This window comes from Gopherus evgoodei, chromosome 7, assembly GCF_007399415.2.
Source record: "Gopherus evgoodei ecotype Sinaloan lineage chromosome 7, rGopEvg1_v1.p, whole genome shotgun sequence".
NCBI lineage: Eukaryota > Metazoa > Chordata > Testudines > Testudinidae > Gopherus > Gopherus evgoodei.
In genome coordinates this window covers 131,302,061-131,323,517 of record NC_044328.1, presented here as the reverse complement: position 1 = coordinate 131,323,517, position 21,457 = coordinate 131,302,061, and the positions used below count along the sequence as shown (strand labels likewise).

Below are 21,457 nucleotides of genomic sequence, written 5' to 3'. Positions count from 1 at the left end.
TCTATGAACCTTTTCCCTACCCACTGCTGAAATTTGTTTACGTTCTTCCTATTCATTTTGCCTTATCTTTGTTTGGCTTGTCCACAGGGGACCCTGCAAAAGTTTGTGGATGACTTGTTCCAGGTGATCCTCAGCACCAGCCGCCCTGTCCCTCTGGCTGTCAAGTATTTCTTTGACCTGTTAGATGACCAAGCAATTCATCATGGAATCCTGGACCCTGAGACCATTCATATCTGGAAGACAAATAGGTATGGAGCCAAAGTTGCAGCCGGACACTTCCCTAGAGCAGAGAATCTCAAACTGTGGTCCCTGGAGTACTTGCTGGTGGTCACATGGTGCTGGTAGCTCCTATTCTTCTTCGAGTGGTTGTTCATGTCTATTCAAAGTAGGTGTGCGCGCACCGCGTGCATGCCAGCCGGAAGATTTTCCCCTAGCAGCGTCCATATGGTCGGCCCTGGCGCCCCCTCTAGTGGCGCTACTATGGCATCCTATAAAAGGGCCCACCGACCCTCCACCCCCTCAGTTCCTTCTTACTGCCGGTGACGGCTAGCTGGAACTTCTCTTGCGCATAGCAAGTTAGCAGTGTCCTATCCTCGTGTATAGTCCGTGTATATAGTTAGTTTACTTAGGTCATTGTATATAGTTCTTGGTAGTTGGGGGGTTCTCCCCCAAGTTTACGTCGCTCGCTGGGGCATGCCCAGGTCCCCCGAGTTTAAACTCTGCAAAGACTGCAGCAGATTCATGCCCAAGAGTGACCCGCACTCTTCTTGTTTGAGGTGCTCGGAGAGAGCCACCAAAAGGACCAGTGCTCTATCTGCAGAGGCTTCTGCCCGAGAACTCTCAAAGACAGAGCTCAAAGACTTAGAGTCCTCCTGATGGAGGCTGCCCTGCGGCCACCCTCAGACCCGGAACCAGCCGAGGCGGTGCCCAGCACATCTTCCTCGGTGCGGCGCACCCAAGCACCGGCTTCAGGACTTAAGGCCCAGCCCAAGTCGTCTGAAACCCGGCACCGGACAGAGCCGGGTCATAGGAAGTCAGCCTCAGTGCGGCACCGCTCACCGTCGCCAGTGCCCGCTAAGAAAAGAAAGCCAGTGAGGGAACGGTCACCCTACCAGGACACGAGGCCAACGCCGTCCGCGGGTGCAAGCGTACAGGCTGGGCTACAGAGGGGCGGTTGAGTCTGGACCAGCCTAGATCCCCGGACCTCAGTGGAGACTTGTGCCTCCCTTCGACACCAAAGGCGTTCGAGGCGGCCTCAGACTTGATGGGACTCTCGGCGCCAGCCTCCCCACACTATAGGGAGTTGCCTATCATGGCCTGTCCCCCAGTGCAATCGAGGGGCAAGCCGGCCATGCTGTCGCCTCCCTCCCCACATCGCGCCGCTAAGGAGGCACCGGACCAGATAAGAGGCTCCCCGCTGACGCAACACCGCTCTCCAATGGCACCGGGTGCAGCTCCCCCCAGGTCTTCATACGCAGAGACCTCAGACTCAGAGGTAGACTCCTATCGCTCCAGCTGGTCGCGGAGCAGGAGATCGCTTTCAGGGGCGAGCCACCAGCATTACCTACAGTGGCAGCAGCAATGGCATTCGCCCTCACAATGGCCGTTTTGGACCCCCTGGGCCTATCACCAGTCGGTAGGCCAGGCGTTTGGTCCTCGTTCAAGGTCGGCCTCAGTCTCCTTGGCGTTGGTGGCCCCGGCGCAGCTGCCTCCTCCACTGGCACCATCGCTGGGCAGGGGTGTGCCATATCCAAGTTCAGCACCCCCTAGCCGGGCAGCGTCACCGGCAGCGGCTACAATTCGGGCTCAGCAGGCACTGCCCAATACGCCAAACCGCTCACTGGCAATCCCGGTACCGGTCGCGGTGCCGCATTTAGAATTGGAACCAGCCCCACAACCACAGTACCGTGTGCCACAGGACCCCGAAGGTCTGCACGCATCGGAGGAAGGGCCGATCCATGTAATTTCCTCATCTTCGTCCCCAGACGAAGCGGTCTCAGGCACGGCTGCGGCCCTGGCCCTGGAGGACACTCGAATCCTCCAACAACTGCTCCGGTGAACAGCTCAGAGCCTTGCAATCCAAGCTGAGGAAATCGAGGTGGACGTGGACCCTGTAGTAGACATCCTGGCTCCCTCAGGACCATCCAGGGTGGCGTTCCTGCTGGTAAAGTCTATAGCGGATATGTCCCGCGCCTTATGGCAAACGCCAGCCTCACTGGCCCCTACTGCCAAGAGGATGGAGCGGCGCTATTTCGTCCCCTCTAAAGGGCACAAACACTTGTACATCCACCCCCCCCCCCGGACTCCCTGGTGGTGGATGCAGCCAGCCAACGGGAGCATCAAGGTTTCAGGGGTCAACGCCAAAGAGCAGGGACGCTAAAAGACTCGACCTCTTTGGCAGAAAGGTGTACTCCACGGCAGGCCTACAACTCCTCATTGCCAGCCAACAGGCAATTGTAAGCTGATAGGGTCATAACACGTGTTCAGCCATGTCGAAGTTTACGGAGCTCCTTCCCTAGGACTTGAGGTCAGAGTTCTCGGCCCTAGTGGAGGAGGGAAGCTGATCTCCCGAGCCTCTCTCCAGGCTTCTTTAGATGCGGCGGACTCAGCCTCACGCACCCTGGCCACGGGCCTGGTCATGCAGTGGGGAGCCTGGCTGCAGGTCTTGGGCCTGCTCTATGAGGTCCAGCAGACCATTCAGGACCTCCCCTTTGAGGGGCAGATGTTGTTTTTAGAAAAGACGGACAAGCGTCTGCATAGCCTAAAAGACTCGTGGGCCATGCTTCGCTCGCTGGGCTTGCATACCCCTGTTACACAGCGCAAGCAGTTTAGGTCGCAGATGGCCCCACGCCCCTACCAGCCTCAGACTCGCCAGGAGCTGGGGTGCAGGCAGGGCAGAAATGGCAGGAAGCATCACCAACACCACCCCCGCGGCCAGGCGTCCAGTCAATCAAGACCACCATCAGGGCCTACAACCCCTATTTGATGGTACGGTCGAGGGCAACCTACCTCTCGAGACTATGGCTCCTTCTGCCCCTACCTTTGGGTCATGTCTGTCCCCATTCTACTGTGCCTGGTCCCGAATCACATTGGACAGCTGGGTGCTCCGCACGGTGGGAAGGGGATATTCTATCCGGTTCTCCTCCCTCCCGCCCCACCAGCCCCCCGCCCCACCCGCCTCTTCAGGGACCCATCTCACGAGCAACTTCTAAGTCAAGAAGTGAAGTCCCTCGTGGAGGAAGTTCCCCGGGAGCTCAGGGGCAAAGGCTTCTACTCCCAGTATTTCCTAGTACCGAAGGAAAAAGGGGGTCTGAGACCCATCCTAGACTTGTGGCAGCTGAACAGGTTTGTGCGAAAGCTCAAGTTCCGCATGGTCTCCCTGTCCTCGGTTATTCCCTCCCTGGACCCAGGAGATTGGTGTGCCACCCTCGACTTAGAGGACGCTTATTTCCACATTGCCATAATTCCCCGACACCGTGGATACCTCAGGTTTGTCGTGGCCGACGCCCATCTACAGTTCACAGTGCTCCCGTTCGGCCTGTCAGCTGCTCCAAAGGTCTTTACGAAGGTCGGGGGGCCTTCCTGCGCAGGCGGGGGGCATCCAGGTATTCCCCTACCTGGACAACTGGCCCATAAAGGGCCGCTCCAGGGAGCAGGTGGAGACCCAGGTGTCGTTCATCAGGCGGACCTTTCTCAATCTCGGCCTCCTCCTGAATGAAGCCAAGTCCACTCTGTCTCCGACGCAACAAATAGAGTTCATAGGAGCAGTTCTGGACTCCACCCACGCCAGGGCATACCTGCCAGAATCCAGGTTCCGTGCGATTTCCGAGCTTATCCTCGGACTGCACCGTGCCCCAATCACCACAGTGTGAGTTTGCCTCCGGCTGTTGGGTCACATGGCAGCGTGCAACTGTGGTGAACCACGCCAGACTCTGGCTTCGCCCTCTACAGTCCTGGTTAGTGACAGTATATCTCCCAGCCAGGGACCCCTTGGACTCAGTGGTGTCCATTCCCCGCTTGGTGCTAAGCTCGCTGCCATGGTGGCTCGACCTGCAGAAAGTGTGCACAGGTGTCCCCTTCACTTCCCCTCAACCCTCCTTCTCTCTGGTAACGGGTGCCTCAGATCGGGGTTGGGGAGTGCACCTGGGATACCTCAGGACGTAGGACTTGTGGTCGCTGGAGAACCTCGTGTTGCATATCAATGTCAGGGAACTGAGAGCAGTTCGCCTGGCTTGTTTGACCTTCCGGTCCCATCTCGCGGGCAGATGTGTTTCAGTCCTCTCGGACAACACGTCGGCAGTTTTTTATATCAACAAACAGGGGGGTGCACGCTCCTCTCCCCTGTGCAGGGAAGCCCTCACGCTGTGGGATTTCTGCATCCACAATGCTACCCACCTGACAGCGTTCTACCTTCTGGGGAAGCAAAATGGTTTGGTTGACACCCTCAGCCGCTCATTCTGGGGTCATGAGTGGTCCCTCCGATGGGACATGGTACGCTCAATTTTCCAGCTCTGGGGTTTTCCCCGGTTAGATCTGTTCGCCTCGAGGGAAAACAGAAAGTGCCGACGGTTCTGTTCCCTCCTGGGCCGCAGTCAACGGTCTCTGTCGGACGCCTTCCTACAGTCTTGTGGGGGTCAGTCTGCTCTACGGCTTTCCTCCAATCCCCCTGATACACAGGATGATTTTGAAGATTCGCATTGACCACGCACGGGTAATCCTGATAGCTCCAGCGTGGCCGCACCAACATTGGTACACGTCACTCCTGCACATATCCGTTCAGGCGCCTCTGACGCTGCCCCTGCTCCCGGACCTGATCACACAGGACCGGGGCTCCTTTCGCCATCCAAACCTAGAATCCCTTCACGTCACAGCATGGATGCTCCATGGCTGAACCCAGTGGAGCTGCAGTGCTCCCAGCAGGTCAGACAAGTGCTGCTCAGTAGTAGGAAACCGTCAACTAGCGCCACCTACCTGGCCAAATGGAAGTGCTTCTCCATATGGTCAGGTCAGCGAGGTCATAAACCACTGGGGGTCCCAATCCCCATTGTCCTAGACTATTTGCTCCACCTCAGACAACTGGGCTTCTCCCTCTCCTCGATTTGTGTTCACTTGGCGGCCATCTCGGCTTTCTATCCGGGAGAGGGGGGGTACCTCGGTGTTTGCGAATGCGCTGGTCAGGCATTTCTTCAAAGGTATGGACAGGCTATTTCCACATGTGCGTCAGCCGGCCCCAGCTTGGGACCTGAATCTGGTCCTCTCCACCCTCTCGGGGCCTCCCTTTGAGCCTCTGGCTTCGTGCTCCCTGTTGTACTTGTCGTATAAGACCGCCTTCCTGGTGGCGATCACCTCGGCCAGGAGGGTGTAGGAGCTCAGGGCGTTAACGTTTGAGCCCCCGTACACGGTCTTCTATAAGGACAAGGTCCAACTTAGACCTCACCTAGCTTTCCTACACAAGGTCGTCTCACAGTTCCACATTGGTCAAGATATTTTTCTCCCAGTGTTTTATCCAAAACCACACTCTTCCAATGAGGAGCGGAGGTTACATTCCCTGGATGTCCACAGGGCCTTAGCTTTTTACATCAAGCATACTAAGCCATTCATATGCTCGATTCAGCACTTCATCGCAGTGGCGGATAGGATGAAGGGGCTCCCGGTCTCCTCTCAGTGTATCTCTTCGTGGATTGCGACCTGCATCCGGAAATGCTACCACATAGCTAAGACCCCTGTCCCTCCAGTCACGACCCACTCCACTAGGGCGCAGGCCTCCTCTGTGGCGTTCCTGGCTCAGATCCCGACTCAGGAGATTTGTAGAGCAGCCACGTGGTCCTCTATCCACACGTTCTCGTCCCACTACACCATCACGCATCAGGCTAGGGATGATGCAGCCTTCGGTCGTGCAGTACTCCAGTCAGCAGTGATCTCTGACCCCACCACCTAAGGTTAGGCTTGTGAGTCACTTACTTTGAATGGACATGAACAACCACTCGAAGAAGAAACAACAGTTACCCACCTTTTAGTAACTGTTGTTCTTCGAGATGTGTTGTTCATGTCCATTCCAACACCCACCCTCCTGCCCCTCTGTCAGAGTGCTGGCAAGAAGGAACTGAGGGAGTGGAGGGTCGGCAGGCCCCTTTATAGGGCGCCGTAGTGGCACCACTCCAGGGGACGCCAGCGCCGACCCTACGGACGCTGCTAGGGGAAAATCTTCCGGCTGGCGTGCACGTGGCACGCGCACACCTACTTTGAATGGACATGAACAACACATCTCGAAGAACAACAGTTACTAAAAGGTGGGTAACCGTTTTTTTCCATTGCAGAGAAGCAGAAAAGATGGATTGGGGGAGGTGAAATGCAGAGTAGTGTGTGTGAAATTACCTTTGTTCTTCTTTGATTTTATGTCCCTATGGGTGCTCTACTGTAGGGTGAGTGCACCCATGCACTGTCGATTTGGAGATTTTCGTTAGCAGTGTCTATAGGTCCACACCTGGACACTAGTCTACCTCGCGCTCTGTTGTGAGCATATATAGGGAGGCGCAAACTCGCCACTGCTCCAGTTCCTTCTAAGCCACCTTTATCTCGAGACAGTTCAGAGTAGTGCCCACTGTTTTTGTAGCTTCTTTGTTGTTTTAGGCTTAGTTTGTTTCTCACAGCTCTTTGGTGGTATATGCTGTCAGTGAAAGATTGTGACCAGCACACATCAAATTCTCTCACAGCACTTTAAGGAACTTCCGTTTTGAGTCTATGGCTACATATTCATTCCTCTGCTACTTGTTCGAAACATCGTTTATGGTAGCCATCATGTCGGACAGAATGGTAGGCAAGCTAGTGGATTACTGATCTCGCCTCCCACACCATCACTAAATTCTACAATGGTAAGGTGATCCAATGCCTTCATCCTCTCTTCTGCCAAGGCACCTGTGGTTATCACTGAACAGGACAGGGCAACTGTGCAGCCAGTGATTGGCTGCAATCTCTTTAAATGTTTTTTTTAAATGACCCGCAATGCAGCTGTGGTAAACATCAGACTATGTTGTATAGCTTTGATGAATGCCTACTGACTTATTTTGGTGGTGGGCTACCAGATCTCCACCTGGCTGATGCTGACGCCATCAAATGACTGGGCATATTGCACATACGGTGATATATTTCTTTTCTTCGTGCCTAAGGTCTCCTCAGAGTTTCATATCAACCAGGACATTCGACTTCCAGTGTTTTTTAGCCAAAGGTTCTTTCTTTGAGGGAAGAAGTTAGTCTCCATACTCTGGATGTAAGGCAAGCACTCACCTTTCACCTTGACAGAACTAAGCCTTTCAGGATTCCTTTGCTAAGAGGATGAGAGGCCAACTGATCTCAATTTAGAGACTCTGTGGGGATCTGGATGTATGCTAGCTTGCTATAAAGCTTCCGAGGTGGATCCTACTCCGGGAGTGACTGGTCATTTGATCAGTCCACCTTGATAGCCCTTCTCAATGACATTCCTGTCGGGAACATCTGCGTGCCATGGGGAGGCCACCACATGATCCTCTGTCCACATGTGTGACGGAATTACAGGTCTGATGCTCTGGAACTGCTCCGTGTGAAGCCAGCCAGGACTTGGTAGCATGGCTCTCCTCAGGGCACTCTGTCCAGGACAAAAAGCCTCCTTGGCTACATCCTTCCCAGTCTGACCTCGGAGCATTCAGCATCCCTGTTCCCTTCACACACTTCCCTTTGGTGGGGGAAACCAGAGGGCCCTGCACCCCAGCTCCACAGTCATTGGTGCCTCTCAGCCAGAGTTGTAAAGCAGAAGGGCTTATTGGTCAACAGCATCACACAACGCTTGTTAGCTCAGAAGTCAGTTATCATCAGATGTCACTGGTGTGGTGCTCTGTTCTGTTCAATGACAATAACAGTCAGCTGCGTGCATGTGTTCCCTCTGTGTGCTGTCCCGGTTCTGCAGATTGCTGACCACAGATTCCAATAAGGTATGAAGGCACCTGGCCAGGTTTATTGTCAAACGAAGCACAGTAATAGTTTCCAGCAGACTCTAGGGGAGGTACTACGAATATGTGCCCCCTGATGATGGACCGGCTCAGTCAGTGATAGGACTCTCCACAGCCCCCTCAGCCAACTCCTCAGGGATGCACTCTTATACACAGGTACAAACAAATTACACATCATGCCTGACGTATTGAGGTACAACCCCTCTACATGTTAGGGTGCCACCTCTCACCTGGTACATGTTGGTTCGAACAAAACTCTATCCATCATGTTATCCTTTTGACCCTGTCTTTAAAATGGGGCAGTCTGTTCCTTATTATCTCTGTGGAATGTGTTTGTACCGGAATGTTCTGGTACCATCCTGGCACATGTTCATCTTACTAGTACTTGGTACTTTTTAGGTATGTGTATAATTGCAATTATCAACCTTCTTCTTGCCAACTTCTGTGAACAGGGCCTGCCTCTGCCCCACAGCTTAACTTTGCTTTATGTTAGCAAAGTCTTGACTGTTACTTTAGTTCAGGCCTCGTGCCTCATACAAGGCTTATGTTTCCGGGCCTCATCTTACTATATTAGTGACTTTCAGCAGAGTCCATCTTGGGAGAACCCCACGCCAGATGTCCTGAACTCCTGTCTCTTGTAGTCCCTCACCGCAGACTTCCTGGATCCTCCTGCCTGGCTGCCGACCCACCTGTTGCTCCTCCACTGGTCTTTTTCCTGCTTCCTGGGCAGTGTCACCTGGTTGCACCTCCCCTCCTGGGTCTCAGGTTACACAGGTCGTGGGCCATTGCCTACGTGGAGGCAGCTGGGCAGCCTCACTTGCCCTGAGGGCCTCAGCAAAGGTCACACACCCAATTCCCACCACCTAGGCACTGGTGCATTACACAGGGAAACTGAGGTACATACAGTATTAGCATAGGACAGTGAGACTCACATGCAGCATAACAAGGTGAATAAAACCCACGTTGTCAGAACATATTCTCCAAGCATTACATATCACCCATGCCTCCAGAGCCACATGGCCTTTGATGATGCCTCAGGACTATGCTGGATCCCCCTTCTCAGCACTCACCCTCATATTAAGAAACTGTTTTTGGCGTTTCCTACAGTAGAGGACCAATAGAGACATATACTCGAAGGAGAGGTTACTTGCCTCTACAATAACTTGAGTTCCTCTAGATGTTTTGTCCCTCTGGGTGCTTCACCTCCAGCCCTCCTTCCCCTCTGTTGTGGAGTCTCTTTGGGCTTTGTGGTTGAGAAGGAACTGGAGTAGCTGTGAGTTTGCACCTAACTATATAGCCTTGCCCTGGAGCAAAAGGATATGTAGTGGGCAGGCACAGATTCTGCTAACTAAAATCTTCAATTGAGTGCACAAGGGTGTACAAATCTTACAGTGGAACACTCATAGGGACAAAATATGTTGAACTTAAGTTACTGAACAGGTAAGTAATTTCTCCTTCAGAGGACAAAGTACTTAATGCACTAAAGACAGCTATAAATTCAGGAGTACTGCCCTGAATGTGAGCAAGGCCATTTAGTGGTGGTGAGTGAGATGGGAAAGGTGCTCAAGAGACAGAATCTCTGTAAAGATGTGGTCTGCACTAGGAAAGTTGGAGAACCACAACCCTAGATCTACCTTGAGATGTGTTTGTAAAAGAGGAGATTAGTGACTCAGCAGTAGAGTAAGATGGGGTTTCCTGATTTACAGAATGGCCTTATTAACCCTCACAGCTCCAGATCTCAGCCTGCAGCTTTTGACGTGAATGTGGCTGTCCATAGACTCTGGGTTTGAGAGAGGCCTCACAGGATGGCTTTTCTGGGAATGTCATGTGATAAAAGTGAAACTTCTCACAGCAAAGGGGATTCTGCTTTCTGAGAGGCTCATCTGTGCCTTTTTCTGAATACACAGCACTGGCTGTTGGGTCTTCCATTAGATTTAATCTCTGTGGCCAGTTGTCAGTGGCTTGGGAACCTTTCTGTTCTAGCTGAGTTGGGAACTCCATGCTGATGTTGAAGTGCTTTGCAATAAGCAGGGTTAGTACCTTCTTTGAGGGCGTGATACTCATCCCTACCTCTCCTTATCTCTCCTCTTTGCAGCCTGCCCCTCAGGTTCTGGATCAACATAATCAAAAATCCACAGTTTGTGTTTGATGTGCAGACATCGGACAATGTAGATGCCGTGCTCCTGGTCATTGCCCAGACCTTCATGGATTCCTGTACTATTGCTGACCACAAGCTGGGGCGGGTAAGCATGGAGGTGGGGTGAAGCAGCCAGTGTGTGCAGCACAGTGAGATTTTGAACACTGTGTATCCTCCAAGCTGCATCTTGTTTTGGAGTGCTGTAGAGTCTGCATGCTCTAGGGAGGTGCAGGTTCAGTGAGGGGGAGAACAGTATGTGTTACTCCATTCAAGTAGATGGATCGGATCCCTTCGCTACTCTCTGTTTGCATATTGGGTGCTGTCCCTACAAACTGATGCGAGAGTGAGACGTTTGGCCCGATTGTTAATGTGATATTAGAATGGTGCCCAGGGTGTGTGAGGTGCCTTCCCATCCCTGCTCAGGTAGCTGAAATACTTCTATGGATATGATGTGCCAGACAGGTTCCGAGACAACAGTGAGGCTGGAGAGGAGGGATAGATGACATCAGTAACATTACTAGAATGATCAGAGAAATGGAAGGCCTACTTTTAGAGAGAAGGCTAAAAGAGCTTGGGGCTTGTTCAGCCTAGCAAAATGAAGGCTGAGAGGGGATCTGGTTGCTCTATATAAATGCTCATGGGGGTAAGCACCAGGGAGAGAGAAGTGCTGGTTAAGCTAAAGGACGGCATTGGCACCAGAACAAATGGGCATAAACAGGCCATCAATAAACGTAGGTGGGAAATTAGAGAGAGGTTTCTAAGCATCAGAGAAGCGAGGTTCTGGAGCAGTCTCCCAATAAGAATAGTGGGGGCAAACAACCCAACTAGTTTTAGATTATGAACAGAATTCCATGACAGGGCCGCCTGTGATAGCAGGGGATTGGACTCGATGATCTAGGATCCTCCTTCCAGTCATTTGTTCCTACATTACAGGGTTACACAACAAGGCTAACTCACAGCATGGGGGAGGAAGGGCTGTTTGACTTGTCTTTCAAATTTGATTAAATAAGATTTTCAGCCAGCTAATTTCCTGTAGATGTCATGGAAATGTGGCTGGCTGTAATAAAAGAATTAGGAGCAATGGAGCAATTTGCTTGTCTGTACAAGGTTATTGCTGTGAGGAGTAGGGGAGATGGGCCAAAAAGCAGGAAGGCTAAATATCAAACATGGGTAGAACCATATCACTCTGGTGGCTTGTGGCATCTCCGGCCTCAGCCCTATGTGGTGTTAGTCACTCTATCTTTTGAGTGATGAAAGGAAACAAGTTTTGTTACTCTTTACTGAGGGGTCAGTGGCTGCAGATGGATGAGAGGCGTTCCGGGAGGGCACTCCATGAATGAGTGGGGAACTGAGGCTGCAGTGATGATGCAGAGAGACGTGTCATGAGAAGAAAAGCCAGGACAGAAATGTTAGTGTTCTCTGGAGCCTATAGCACTATCATTAGAGTCTAGACCAGGGGTCGGTAATCTTTCAGAAGTGGTATACCGAGTCTTCATTTATTCACTCTGATTTAAGGTTTCGCGTGCTAGTCATACATTTTAACGTTTTTAGAAGGTCTCTTTCTCTAAGTCTATAATATATAACTAAACTATTGTTGTATGTAAAGTAAATAAGGTTTTTTAAATGTTTAAGAAGCTTCATTTAAAATTAGATTAAAATGCAGAGCCCCTGGACCAGTGGCCAGGACCCAGGCAGTGTGAGTGCCACTGAAAATCAGCTGGCGTGCCACATTCGGCTCATGTGCCATAGGTTGCCTACCCCTGATCTAGGCTATGTCAGGGTCACCTTTCTCTGTTGGAGACCAAGCTAGATGGAAATCTCTGAGTCTGTGTTAATGGACAAAGTCAGCCCTGCCTGACATTTGAGGTCATCACTTCCTGTTCTTTAACAGTTAGTACAGCACATTTCCTCTGTTAGGCAGGTGGTACTAGCCTATTAGGATGATGCTGCCCCAGGTCCTTAGTGTATCTGTCTGGGGGCCTCCCACTAAGAAATACAGATTGGATACAGCCATGTGATGGCTGTTGTCTCAGGCACCCACTCCCCACCCTGGAGGTGGCAGGGAATGGTCCCTAGTCTGTGCTCATGTTGAGAAATGTTTGCATAATTGGTGACCCATGTGGGTACCTGGAGCCTGGGGCATGGCCTCCCTGCCCCTGTTGTGGGAGGGGATTGCCTCTTCTCTGCGCATCTTGTAGGGAAGGGACAGGTTCTGCCCACCTGTATGAGAGCAGGAGAGGGACAGAGGCTGCCTGCCGCTGTGGGAACCCGGCGTTTGTGTCTCCTCTCCCTGGCCTTGGTTTCTGTAACCTGTCAGTCTGTTTCTGGCCTTTAAAGGACTCGCCAATCAACAAGCTGCTCTATGCCCGGGACATTCCTCGCTACAAGCAGATGGTGGAAAGGTAAAGTCTGAGTGAGCAAGTGGGGACAGCTGGGTTGTTTGGCAGGGAGAGGAGGCAGCAAAGGAGCAGATACTGCATTAACTGCCCATGCTCTCCTATTGCGTAGGTACTATGCAGACATTCGCCAGACCATCTCCGCCAGTGACCAGGAAATGAACTCTGCCCTGGCTGAGCTGTCAAGGGTAAATAAAGCAACTTATTTCAGAAATGAGTGCATTTTCCACTGGGTCGCACAAGGTGGGCGGTCTGCCTCCCTGACAAAGGGTCTGCATTAGCCTTTTCCCTAGATTATCCCACTAGATTTCCAGGGTTAGTATCAGCAAGGGCCAGACATTTTAACCACTGCATCAGGACTTGGCTCATAGGAGCTCAGTTAAAAAATAGCGGCTGCTGGTGTCTTGTCAGCGCTAGCCTCAACACCATTGCTAGCACCAGTGGAAGTTTTAGAGGGGAAAAGACCAATGTAGCTAAGGTTTCTGAATGCAGGAGCCGCTGGGTCTCTGCTCACTTTCCCCTTAAATGTGATCCATGTGTGCCACTATTCCTTTCTAGGTTTTTCTCTAAATCTCTTTGCCCTTGCTCCCAAGCTGGGTTTAGAGGCTTTCTGGAGCTTTACCCACTGAGCTCCCAGAGCAGCAGAACTTGGGTGAACAATTGTCTTGGTGTCGCCCAGAGATTTTGGCTAATTATGTGTTTGTTATATTACCATAGAATTACTCAGGTGAACTCAATTCCATGGTGGCTCTGCATGAACTCTACAAATACATCAACAAGTACTATGACCAGGTGAGTGCAGCTCTGGCTTACTGGCCCCAACCTCAGAGGATGATTTCATACACATCCCTCCCCGCTGTTATCTTATGCTTGCCCTTCATAGGTTCATCTAGTCCTGTCTCTTGTTGGATTTGTGAATAAAGAAATTAATAGTTAAGGACATCATAAATGTTCCACTGCCCTCATAGTATATAGGCCCGTGTTTTTAAAGGTATCTAGGCAATACTGTGCTCAGTGTTGTAACTCTTGGTGACTGAAGTGCCCAAATCTCACTTTCAAAAGTGCTTTAGGTACTTAGAGCCTAAATCTCTTTTGAAAATGAGGTTTAGACTCCTAAATCAGGTGTTGCCATGCTGAGTGCAGCAATGCCTAAACACATTTAAAAACCTAGGCCAGATCGATTGACCTCATCAAATAGGAAGAAATGTATATTATGTCACAACAAAAGAGCCTTCACTCTCACCCAGGGACTGTCAATATTGATGTGGTTTTGTTATCTAAATATTTTAGTTTAAGGCATAGCTTAAAAGGGAAATATGATCAGTTAAAATATTTATCAATTAACCATAGAAGTATTTGAGATTGCAGTTTCTTTATATTGTTATGTGTATTTTAATAGGTAAAGTGTACAATATAGATTGTTATGGTGAAAATTGTGCATAAGGACTTACATTTGAGACTGTTTAATGTTTACATATTTAATTTTTGTTTCTTTTTTGGAGGGCTTTGTGTTAGTTGAGATTACTGATGAAAGAATATTATCTTCTTTGGGGAAGAGTTAAGGCTGTTTTGCTGCAATGAAACATGCATTTCTTTGTACTTAATGAGAATAGTGACTTTGTTACATTTTCAGTGTAAGATGTATGCATTTCCGTGTATCTAACTGTTAAGGAAATGACGTTAGAGAGACAAGGGTGGGTGAGGCAATATCTTTTATTGGACCAACTTCTGTTTGGTACGCTTAAGTATGAAAGCTTGTCTCTCTCTCAGCAGTCAGAAATTGGCCCAATAAAAGATGCTACCTCACCCTAATATGCTGGGACCAGAATGGCTACAGTAACACTATAAACAACAGAGGAATTGATGTCAAGTGACTACTCTATTGTCACTTAGCAGTTTTTGCTGACTTTTTTAAAATGAAGATTTTTTGCCGTTAGCACCTCCCTTGGTTTTTGCTTAACTTTTTTCTGTAGATAAACAAAATTATTTAAAAAAAAATAAACAATAAAAGGGATGAGCATTGTTTGCAGGAGAGGAGTGGGTGATGGCACAGAGGAAAACATAGGGTGCCCAGAGGGGATTACCACTAGGATGGCAAGGCTGCAGCAAGTCCCTCTGAGTCATACCGTCACTGTGGATCCCAATACCCATAGCTGCAATGGAATTGAGGCTTGCTCTCAGCCAGGGGAATCTGCTTCTAATAGTATTCTGTGCACAAGGGAGGTTGCCAGTGAGCTCTGAGTCTTGTTGCAGATCATCACAGCCTTGGAAGAAGACCCGACAGCCCAGAAGATGCAGCTGGGATACCGACTGCAGCAGATCGCAGCTGCTGTGGAGAACAAAGTCACTGATTTGTGACCCAGACAAACAGACTATGATGCTTTTGGGTGGCTGAATAGAGGTGAATAGTGCTGCTCATTGGAACTTCATAGCTACACACAAAGTGTCCCACTGCCTTTGGAACCAGACACTGGGGAGCTGGCATGTGACACAGGAGGAGGTGGCCAAGAAAATGCAAAGTACAAACGTCCTTACATCTCAGAGAATATTTTTTTACAGATTTTTTTTTCCTTTTTTAAAATGTACTTTAATTCTGAGAGTTTCTACAAACCACAGTGTGAGAAAGAGAGACACCAGGCACCTTCTTCCCACATGTTGTGAATGTGCCAAGTTTCCAAACAATATTGCGAAGGAGCTGGATAACACAAGAGCTTCAGAACAAAGCTAAAGACCATACCTGGCTTCATGTGAGCCTCTAGCCTCATTTGGTACTAGCACCAGGGACAGGAGAGACTAGTGCTGTGCCTTCTGCCCTGAACATTGTATAACCACCACCACTATGATGGTAATATACCAGGCTACTGCAGTCATGGTAGTGCTGGACAGTAAGTGTGTGAGCTTCCTGAGCCCTCATGGAACTAGTTGAGGCATTAGGACTGATTTCACCTGTTGAGAGTTTACCACACCTGGGCCAATCCCTAGGGACCAGAGTGTACTCCTCCTGCATACAGGCCTAGAAGCAACCCGCCTGCAGTGTGGTCCACCTGTTCCATGGCCTGAGCTGAGGAGCATCTCCCACAGCATGAACATCAGTGCACTGGAGGGGTTGTGCCTGGCCCCCCAAAATACTGAATGTAGGGTTGAGAAATAGACTGAGGAGGAGATGAGAAAAGTCACTTGGTCCCAGGATTCTAGTCTTCCTCACTGCTTGTCAATGACTCATGCTAATGAGACTAACATGCTCACCAGTTCCAGATATTGACCCAGTAGGGTCAGCCTAGTTCTAGTGTAAGCAGGCACCATGCTACTGACATCTGTGGAGCTATACTCACTTTCCCCTGGACTGAATTTAGCATGGCTTGGGGAGGGGGCAAGGTGAACTTACTGAAGTGCCTCTAACCTAGATGTATGTCTGGCCCTCTGGTTCTCTGTGGTCAGATGCTGTCCTGCCACTTGGAAAGCACAGTGAAGGCCTTGTACCTATTTCCTTTCTCTAACTTGTAGCTATTTTGGTACTATGAACTGGATCTGTAAATACCCTCAAAATTACAAAGTATTCACATGCTCAAGGGGAATGTTAATTTTGTTTTTCTGACACAATACTTCACTTGGATGAGCACCTCCTTGGACACTGTCATCATCACAAACTCCCCGGGCTAAGCACTGCCTGTGTCAAACTGCTTCTGCCTAGTCTGTGCCCCACTGGGCAGATCGGGGGCTTCTGACTTTTTCAGAAACATCTAGAGTTTCACAATAACAATTGGCTTTTCACCAAATTTCCCACTAAGCTGAAATGGTTTCAGGGCTCAATCTCACAACCAGATATACCTTCCTCATCTTTATCTCAGCCTAAAATGAAATTTCAAATACACCCCTGCAGCTGAATTTCTTCTTCTCAAATTCTCCTCTGTGGCTCCAATTTAGTGACCTGCTGCCGACTTAAAATCTTAGTGGAAATCCTGAACTGTCGCCACAGCCCCAAAAGAGCAGAGCAAAGGAACCAAGTGGCCAGGAGTCCCAATGGATGAGCACCAGGAGAGGGTACCAAACAGCGACCACGCTCTGTAAAATGACCAGCCCCTCTGGTAGGGATTCTCTCTTTCCAAATTGAATGGAACCAAACTCAGGCTGTGCCCTAGACCCTCCCACCCTTGGTCTGAGTTTGGTTCCATCCTCTCAGAGAGGACTAAAGGAGTTCTCCTCCCTCCACACCTAAACAGGGCTTGAGGTAACCCTTGCTTTCTTGCTGGTCAGAGGAGAGGGATTTCTCTCTTTCATTTCCCCAGCCATGTCTCCCCAACTGAGCATGTGGGAGAGTATCTTTGGTTTCCTCTTACCCATTTGTCCCCCTCAGTGGAGCCAGGAATAGCTTCAGTGCTGAATGACACAAGCCCTGTGTAGCTGAAACAGACCCTGTACAGAGCGCAACTTCAAGTGCCAATTCACGCCTTTTGCCTGTAACTGATGATCACATGGAGACGGCTAGACTCTAACAGAGAAATATGGGGTCTCTGTTGTTGTTTGTGTTACCTGGAGGTGCCAGCCAGATGAGAGCCCTGTTGGGCTGAGCCGTCTGCAGTCATACAATAAAAAACAGCCCCGGCCCCAGAGAATTTGCAAGTCTAGGTTCAGGCAAAACTTAATAGGCAGGTGAAACAAATGTGGGAGGAAGGAAGGGTAAGAGTTATGATCCCATCTGTGCAGTGCCAAGCAAACCTCGCAGAGTTGGGGAGCATGAGATTCAAAACTCTTTTGGCATCTGTCTTCATAACTTTTCCAACCAGACACCAAGAGCTGTCAGACTTTCCTCCGCTGTTTGTGGCCCAGCATTGCCTTTGCCTCTCCCACATTGTGGAAAATCTTTTCTCTGCGCTCTCACAAAGTCCTGTCAGTCAATTTGAGAGGAGGGGAATTCTCTTGTTTATCCAGGAATTATATTAACCTGAAGTCAGGTGCTGGTCTCTGTGACCAACCTCTCCCCGCCAACTCTTGGCTCCTACTTGGATCCATCAGCTTCTCCCCTTGAATTTGCCTGCCAGAGTGTGATGGCAGCACAGGTCAAGGAGTGTACACCTTTGTCTGTGTACCTTGATCAGGACTGAGGTGGGTGTGGGTACCATTCAGTGCCTCTCCATGGAGATAACAGATTTCTTGTTTCTCCAGGGACGTGCCTGTGATTTGCCCATATAACAATAATATTAACAAAAAGAAGAGTCATTTAAAAACACTGCAAAAATGGTGTCAAAAGAAAATAAAATGCTTAACATCTCCAGATTGACCCGTCTCAAATGCTAAATAGGATATGACATTCTCAGCTTAGTCACAGTGAAAACAGAAAAGTTGATAGCATACATTTCTCCTCCAGTCTGTCACCATCACACTGTCAGATACCAACTCCCTTTTGCTGTATCCTGGACCCACTTTTTAATATCCCTGTGACTTGGTCAGTTTACAGGTTCAGACATGCGCCCTCTGGTCTCTCCATTCATGCCTCTCCCACATGGTAAAGTCCATTACCTCAACAGAGTGAGGTTTCATAAACGCTTATACAAAAGTCTTTAATAAGAATTCCTGTTGGGGAGGTGGTAGATTTCTAATTACCCCTGGGAGGTTCCACTCAGCCTTCCTATCTCCATGGTTGCTGTGTCAAAAGCCCCAGGGATTTCTGTTTCCTTAGATCGCCTTCGCATATGTACCATGTTCCTACAGGACATGGCTTCTGTTGGAGCTTGGTCATGCCGTCCTGCTGCATACACCTGGTCTCTGTCTCTGCAGGACACAGAGATAGCTCTTTACATTTGTTTTATTAATTTCTTGCCATGAAACATAACTTTTTGACAGACCTTAGATCCTCTCTCTCAGATACAAAGTGGTTTTTGCCTGGGGGATGAGGGGGAGAAGTTAGCTTCCAGCTGTCAGAATTGGGGAGGGGAAACTGAAATGGTAATCAGTGTTGCAATATAAATTGTCGTCAGTAGATTTCAGTTAACCCCCCCTTACATGATGAGACTCTATAGTTTGTCTCTCCAGCTTCAGATTCAAGCTGGCCACAGGTTTGGTGGTCACATTCAGAAGTTTTTCTTTACAACTATAAGCACTTAAAAATGTATAATGAAATCTTAAATTCTGCAGAAGCTGATGGGATCTGGTTCAGTGAAGCACCATGTGCTGCCTCAGTCTGATCCCTGGTTCCCTTTAGATGTCACTTTTTGGTGCCTTTCTCCCTGGGCTGATTGCTCTGGGTTTTCAAGACACCAGGTGCATTTGGTTGGTTATTTCTGCCCCTCTGGCAGTGGGAGGGCTGTACATACACATCCTCCCTTGACTTAATTTTGTATTTTCCAATTTGTTGTGGCCTGGCCAGCCCCACGTCCACATCCTACCCCTTCTTTTTGAGCTCTTGGATCTCCCAGCATGCTCTCTTTCTCAACAAATTGGAATTAATAATTAATATAAAAAGCTTGAAAACATGAATGTTGTTACATAGTGTAATAACTGTAGATACTATTGTGAGATGTAGGAATCTATTGGTGATACAAGAGCTTATGTCTGTAAATAATCAGTTTAGAACCCAAATGATTTTAATAAAGAGAGAATTCTTACATGAGTGATTCAATAAACATTAATATACAACATGGAATGGGTGTCATGGTTTTGTGTCTTAAAATAATTTGGCTGCTACTTATGCTCCAAAATATGGTGACCTGAAGTCAGCACAAAAACATTGAGACCTCTGTACCAAGCAACATCCACACAATCTCCACATTCAGTGTTAAGCATGCTACTGCTGCCTAAGACAGCAATTCTCAAACTGGGGTCCGTGAGGGTACGCCAGGGGTTCCATGGGCCCCCCTGATCAACTCCTCTGCCTTCCTTCCAGTGCCTCCTTCACGCCGGGGAACAGCTGAGAGGGAGGGGGAGGAGCGGTCACAGGTCGCACAGCACGTCCCTTTCAGCTGGGGGGAAGGGGGTCTTTGTGTGCTGTCCCTGGCCTGAGCATCAGCTCTGCAGCTCCCATTGGCCAGGAACTGCGGCCAATGGGAGCTGCGGGTGCGGTGCCTGCGGGCAGGAGCAGCGTGTGGAGACCCCTTAACCCCCCACCTAGGATTCACTGCTAGAGCAGTGCTGGTCACTTTTGGGAGCTGCCTGAAGTAAGCGCCACCCCAACCCAGAGCCCCCCTCCCCACCCTAGCTCTTCCCCCCTCCAGCACCCAAATTGCCTCCTGCACCCTCTCCTGCCCTCAAACTACCTCCCAGAGTCTGCACCCCTCACTCCCTCCTGCACCCAAGCTCCCAGCCCAGAGCCTGCACCCCAACTCTGTGCCCCAGCCTGGTGAAAATGAGTGAGAGCAGGTGATGGAGGAAGGGGGCGTGGCTGAAGGGAAGGGGGCAAACACATGGCCTCAGGGAAGGTGGTGGGGCAGGGGCTGAGCAGGAGGGATTGGAGGGGCCTGAAAATTTTTAAATCAAAATGGGGATCCTTGGGTTGCTAAAGCTTGAGAACCACTGGCCTAAGGCACCAATCCTGCAACTTTCTTCAGGTGGCTGGATAGACCCCTGCATCTCTGCAGAGCCCCACAGTCACATTGAGGTGCTGGGGAGGAGTGGGGGCCCTTTCAAGTACGGCATGCAGTTCATAGTAGAAGCAGCAGGTCCCAGTTGCTGATGTGACTGCTGCAGTTCCCTGCTTTCACCAGGCACTGAGTCTCATCCCTCTCACATCCCATGTTTTGCATCCTCTTGCAATTGCATGTAGCTACTGTCTCTGTTCCTCCAGTTGCTCCTTAGCTGGGTTTGTGCCACCGCCACCATGTAAGAGCCAAGAAGGTCCAGGACTTCTGTTGTGCTCCAGGCAGGGGCAGCAGGTGGAGGTGGCATGCTCTGCACTGACTTGGCACAGGCATTTCCAGGACCAGCGGTGGCTGGGAAAGGGGTGGAGGTGGGAAGGCTGCTGTCCTGGGGCAGTGTCTGCCCAGGCGCTTTGGCCGCCTGCGATTTGGGGAGCTGGGAGGGGGGCTGTCAAGGTAGCGGGGCAACAGCTCTAGGGGGCACGAGCGGCCGTAGCCTGCGCAGGAGGGGCCTGATCCACGCTCGTGCTGCGGGCTGCTGCACTGGGCTCCGCAAGCAGCTCACGCGGCCGTGCTCGTGTCACATGGTGTGTTTCCGTTGACAACGCCGCCCTGGCGCTGGTAGGTAGGTAGTTCGGGTGCTGCTAGGGACCCCCCGCCCCCGCCGCTTGCCCTGGGGCACCCCGAGGGCCGGGCAGCTCCTCCCGTGGGTCAGGCCGGGGGCTCCGCTCCGCTCCCACCCAGCCCACAGCGAGGCCCCAGCCTTGGCTTTGTCCCTTGGCCTGGGCTGGGCTCTGCCCGGAGCCCGCGGGCCAGTGCGGGGACCTCGCAGCTAACGCCTCCCTCGTGGGGTTGCACCTTCCTCCAGCCTGGCTCCGAGCCACTGCAGGGTTCCTGGACCTCCCTGGTTCCTTTCCGAACCCAATTACAGCCTTGGCCTTCAGCATCCCCTGGCAACGAGTCCCACAGGCTGACGTCCTGTGTGCCCAGGTATCACATTGAGTGACCCTGGTTCTGGTGTTATCAGAAGGGGGAGTAACACTTCCTGCTTCACTTGCTCCACACCAGTCATGTCCTCCCCCCCCCGAGTTGGCTCCTTTCCAAGCTGAACAGTTCCAGTTCTTTTAATCTCTCCACATTTCACAGCTGTTCCATATCCATCATGGTTTTTGTTGCACTTCTCTGTACTTTTTCCAATTCTAATACATCATTTTTGAGATGGAGTGACCGGGACTTTGCAGTATTCACGATATGGTTGTACCATGAATTTATATAGTGGTGTTATGATATTTATCATTTTATGATTTTGCCCCTTCCTAATTGTTCCTAAACTGCCGCTGTGGTCTGCAGATGTTTTCATAGAACTAGCCTCAG

The 21,457-nt window shown here is 50.4% G+C and overlaps 1 protein-coding gene across 13 annotated transcripts in view; it reads left to right on the top strand.

Annotated features, from left to right (window-relative positions):
• PLXNB1 (plexin B1) overlaps positions 1-19,155 on the top strand; it is a 252,065-nt gene extending 232,910 nt beyond the window's left edge. For all 13 annotated transcript variants that reach the window (XM_030568223.1, XM_030568224.1, XM_030568227.1 and 10 more), the window contains 6 exons: positions 88-248; positions 10,078-10,225; positions 12,457-12,521; positions 12,628-12,703; positions 13,233-13,307; positions 14,769-19,155. In XM_030568223.1, the coding sequence (XP_030424083.1) occupies positions 88-248; positions 10,078-10,225; positions 12,457-12,521; positions 12,628-12,703; positions 13,233-13,307; positions 14,769-14,873 (630 nt within the window). In that variant the 3' untranslated portion in view covers positions 14,874-19,155. The remainder of the gene's footprint in view (positions 1-87; positions 249-10,077; positions 10,226-12,456; positions 12,522-12,627; positions 12,704-13,232; positions 13,308-14,768) is intronic.
• The last annotated feature ends 2,302 nt before the right edge of the window (positions 19,156-21,457 follow it).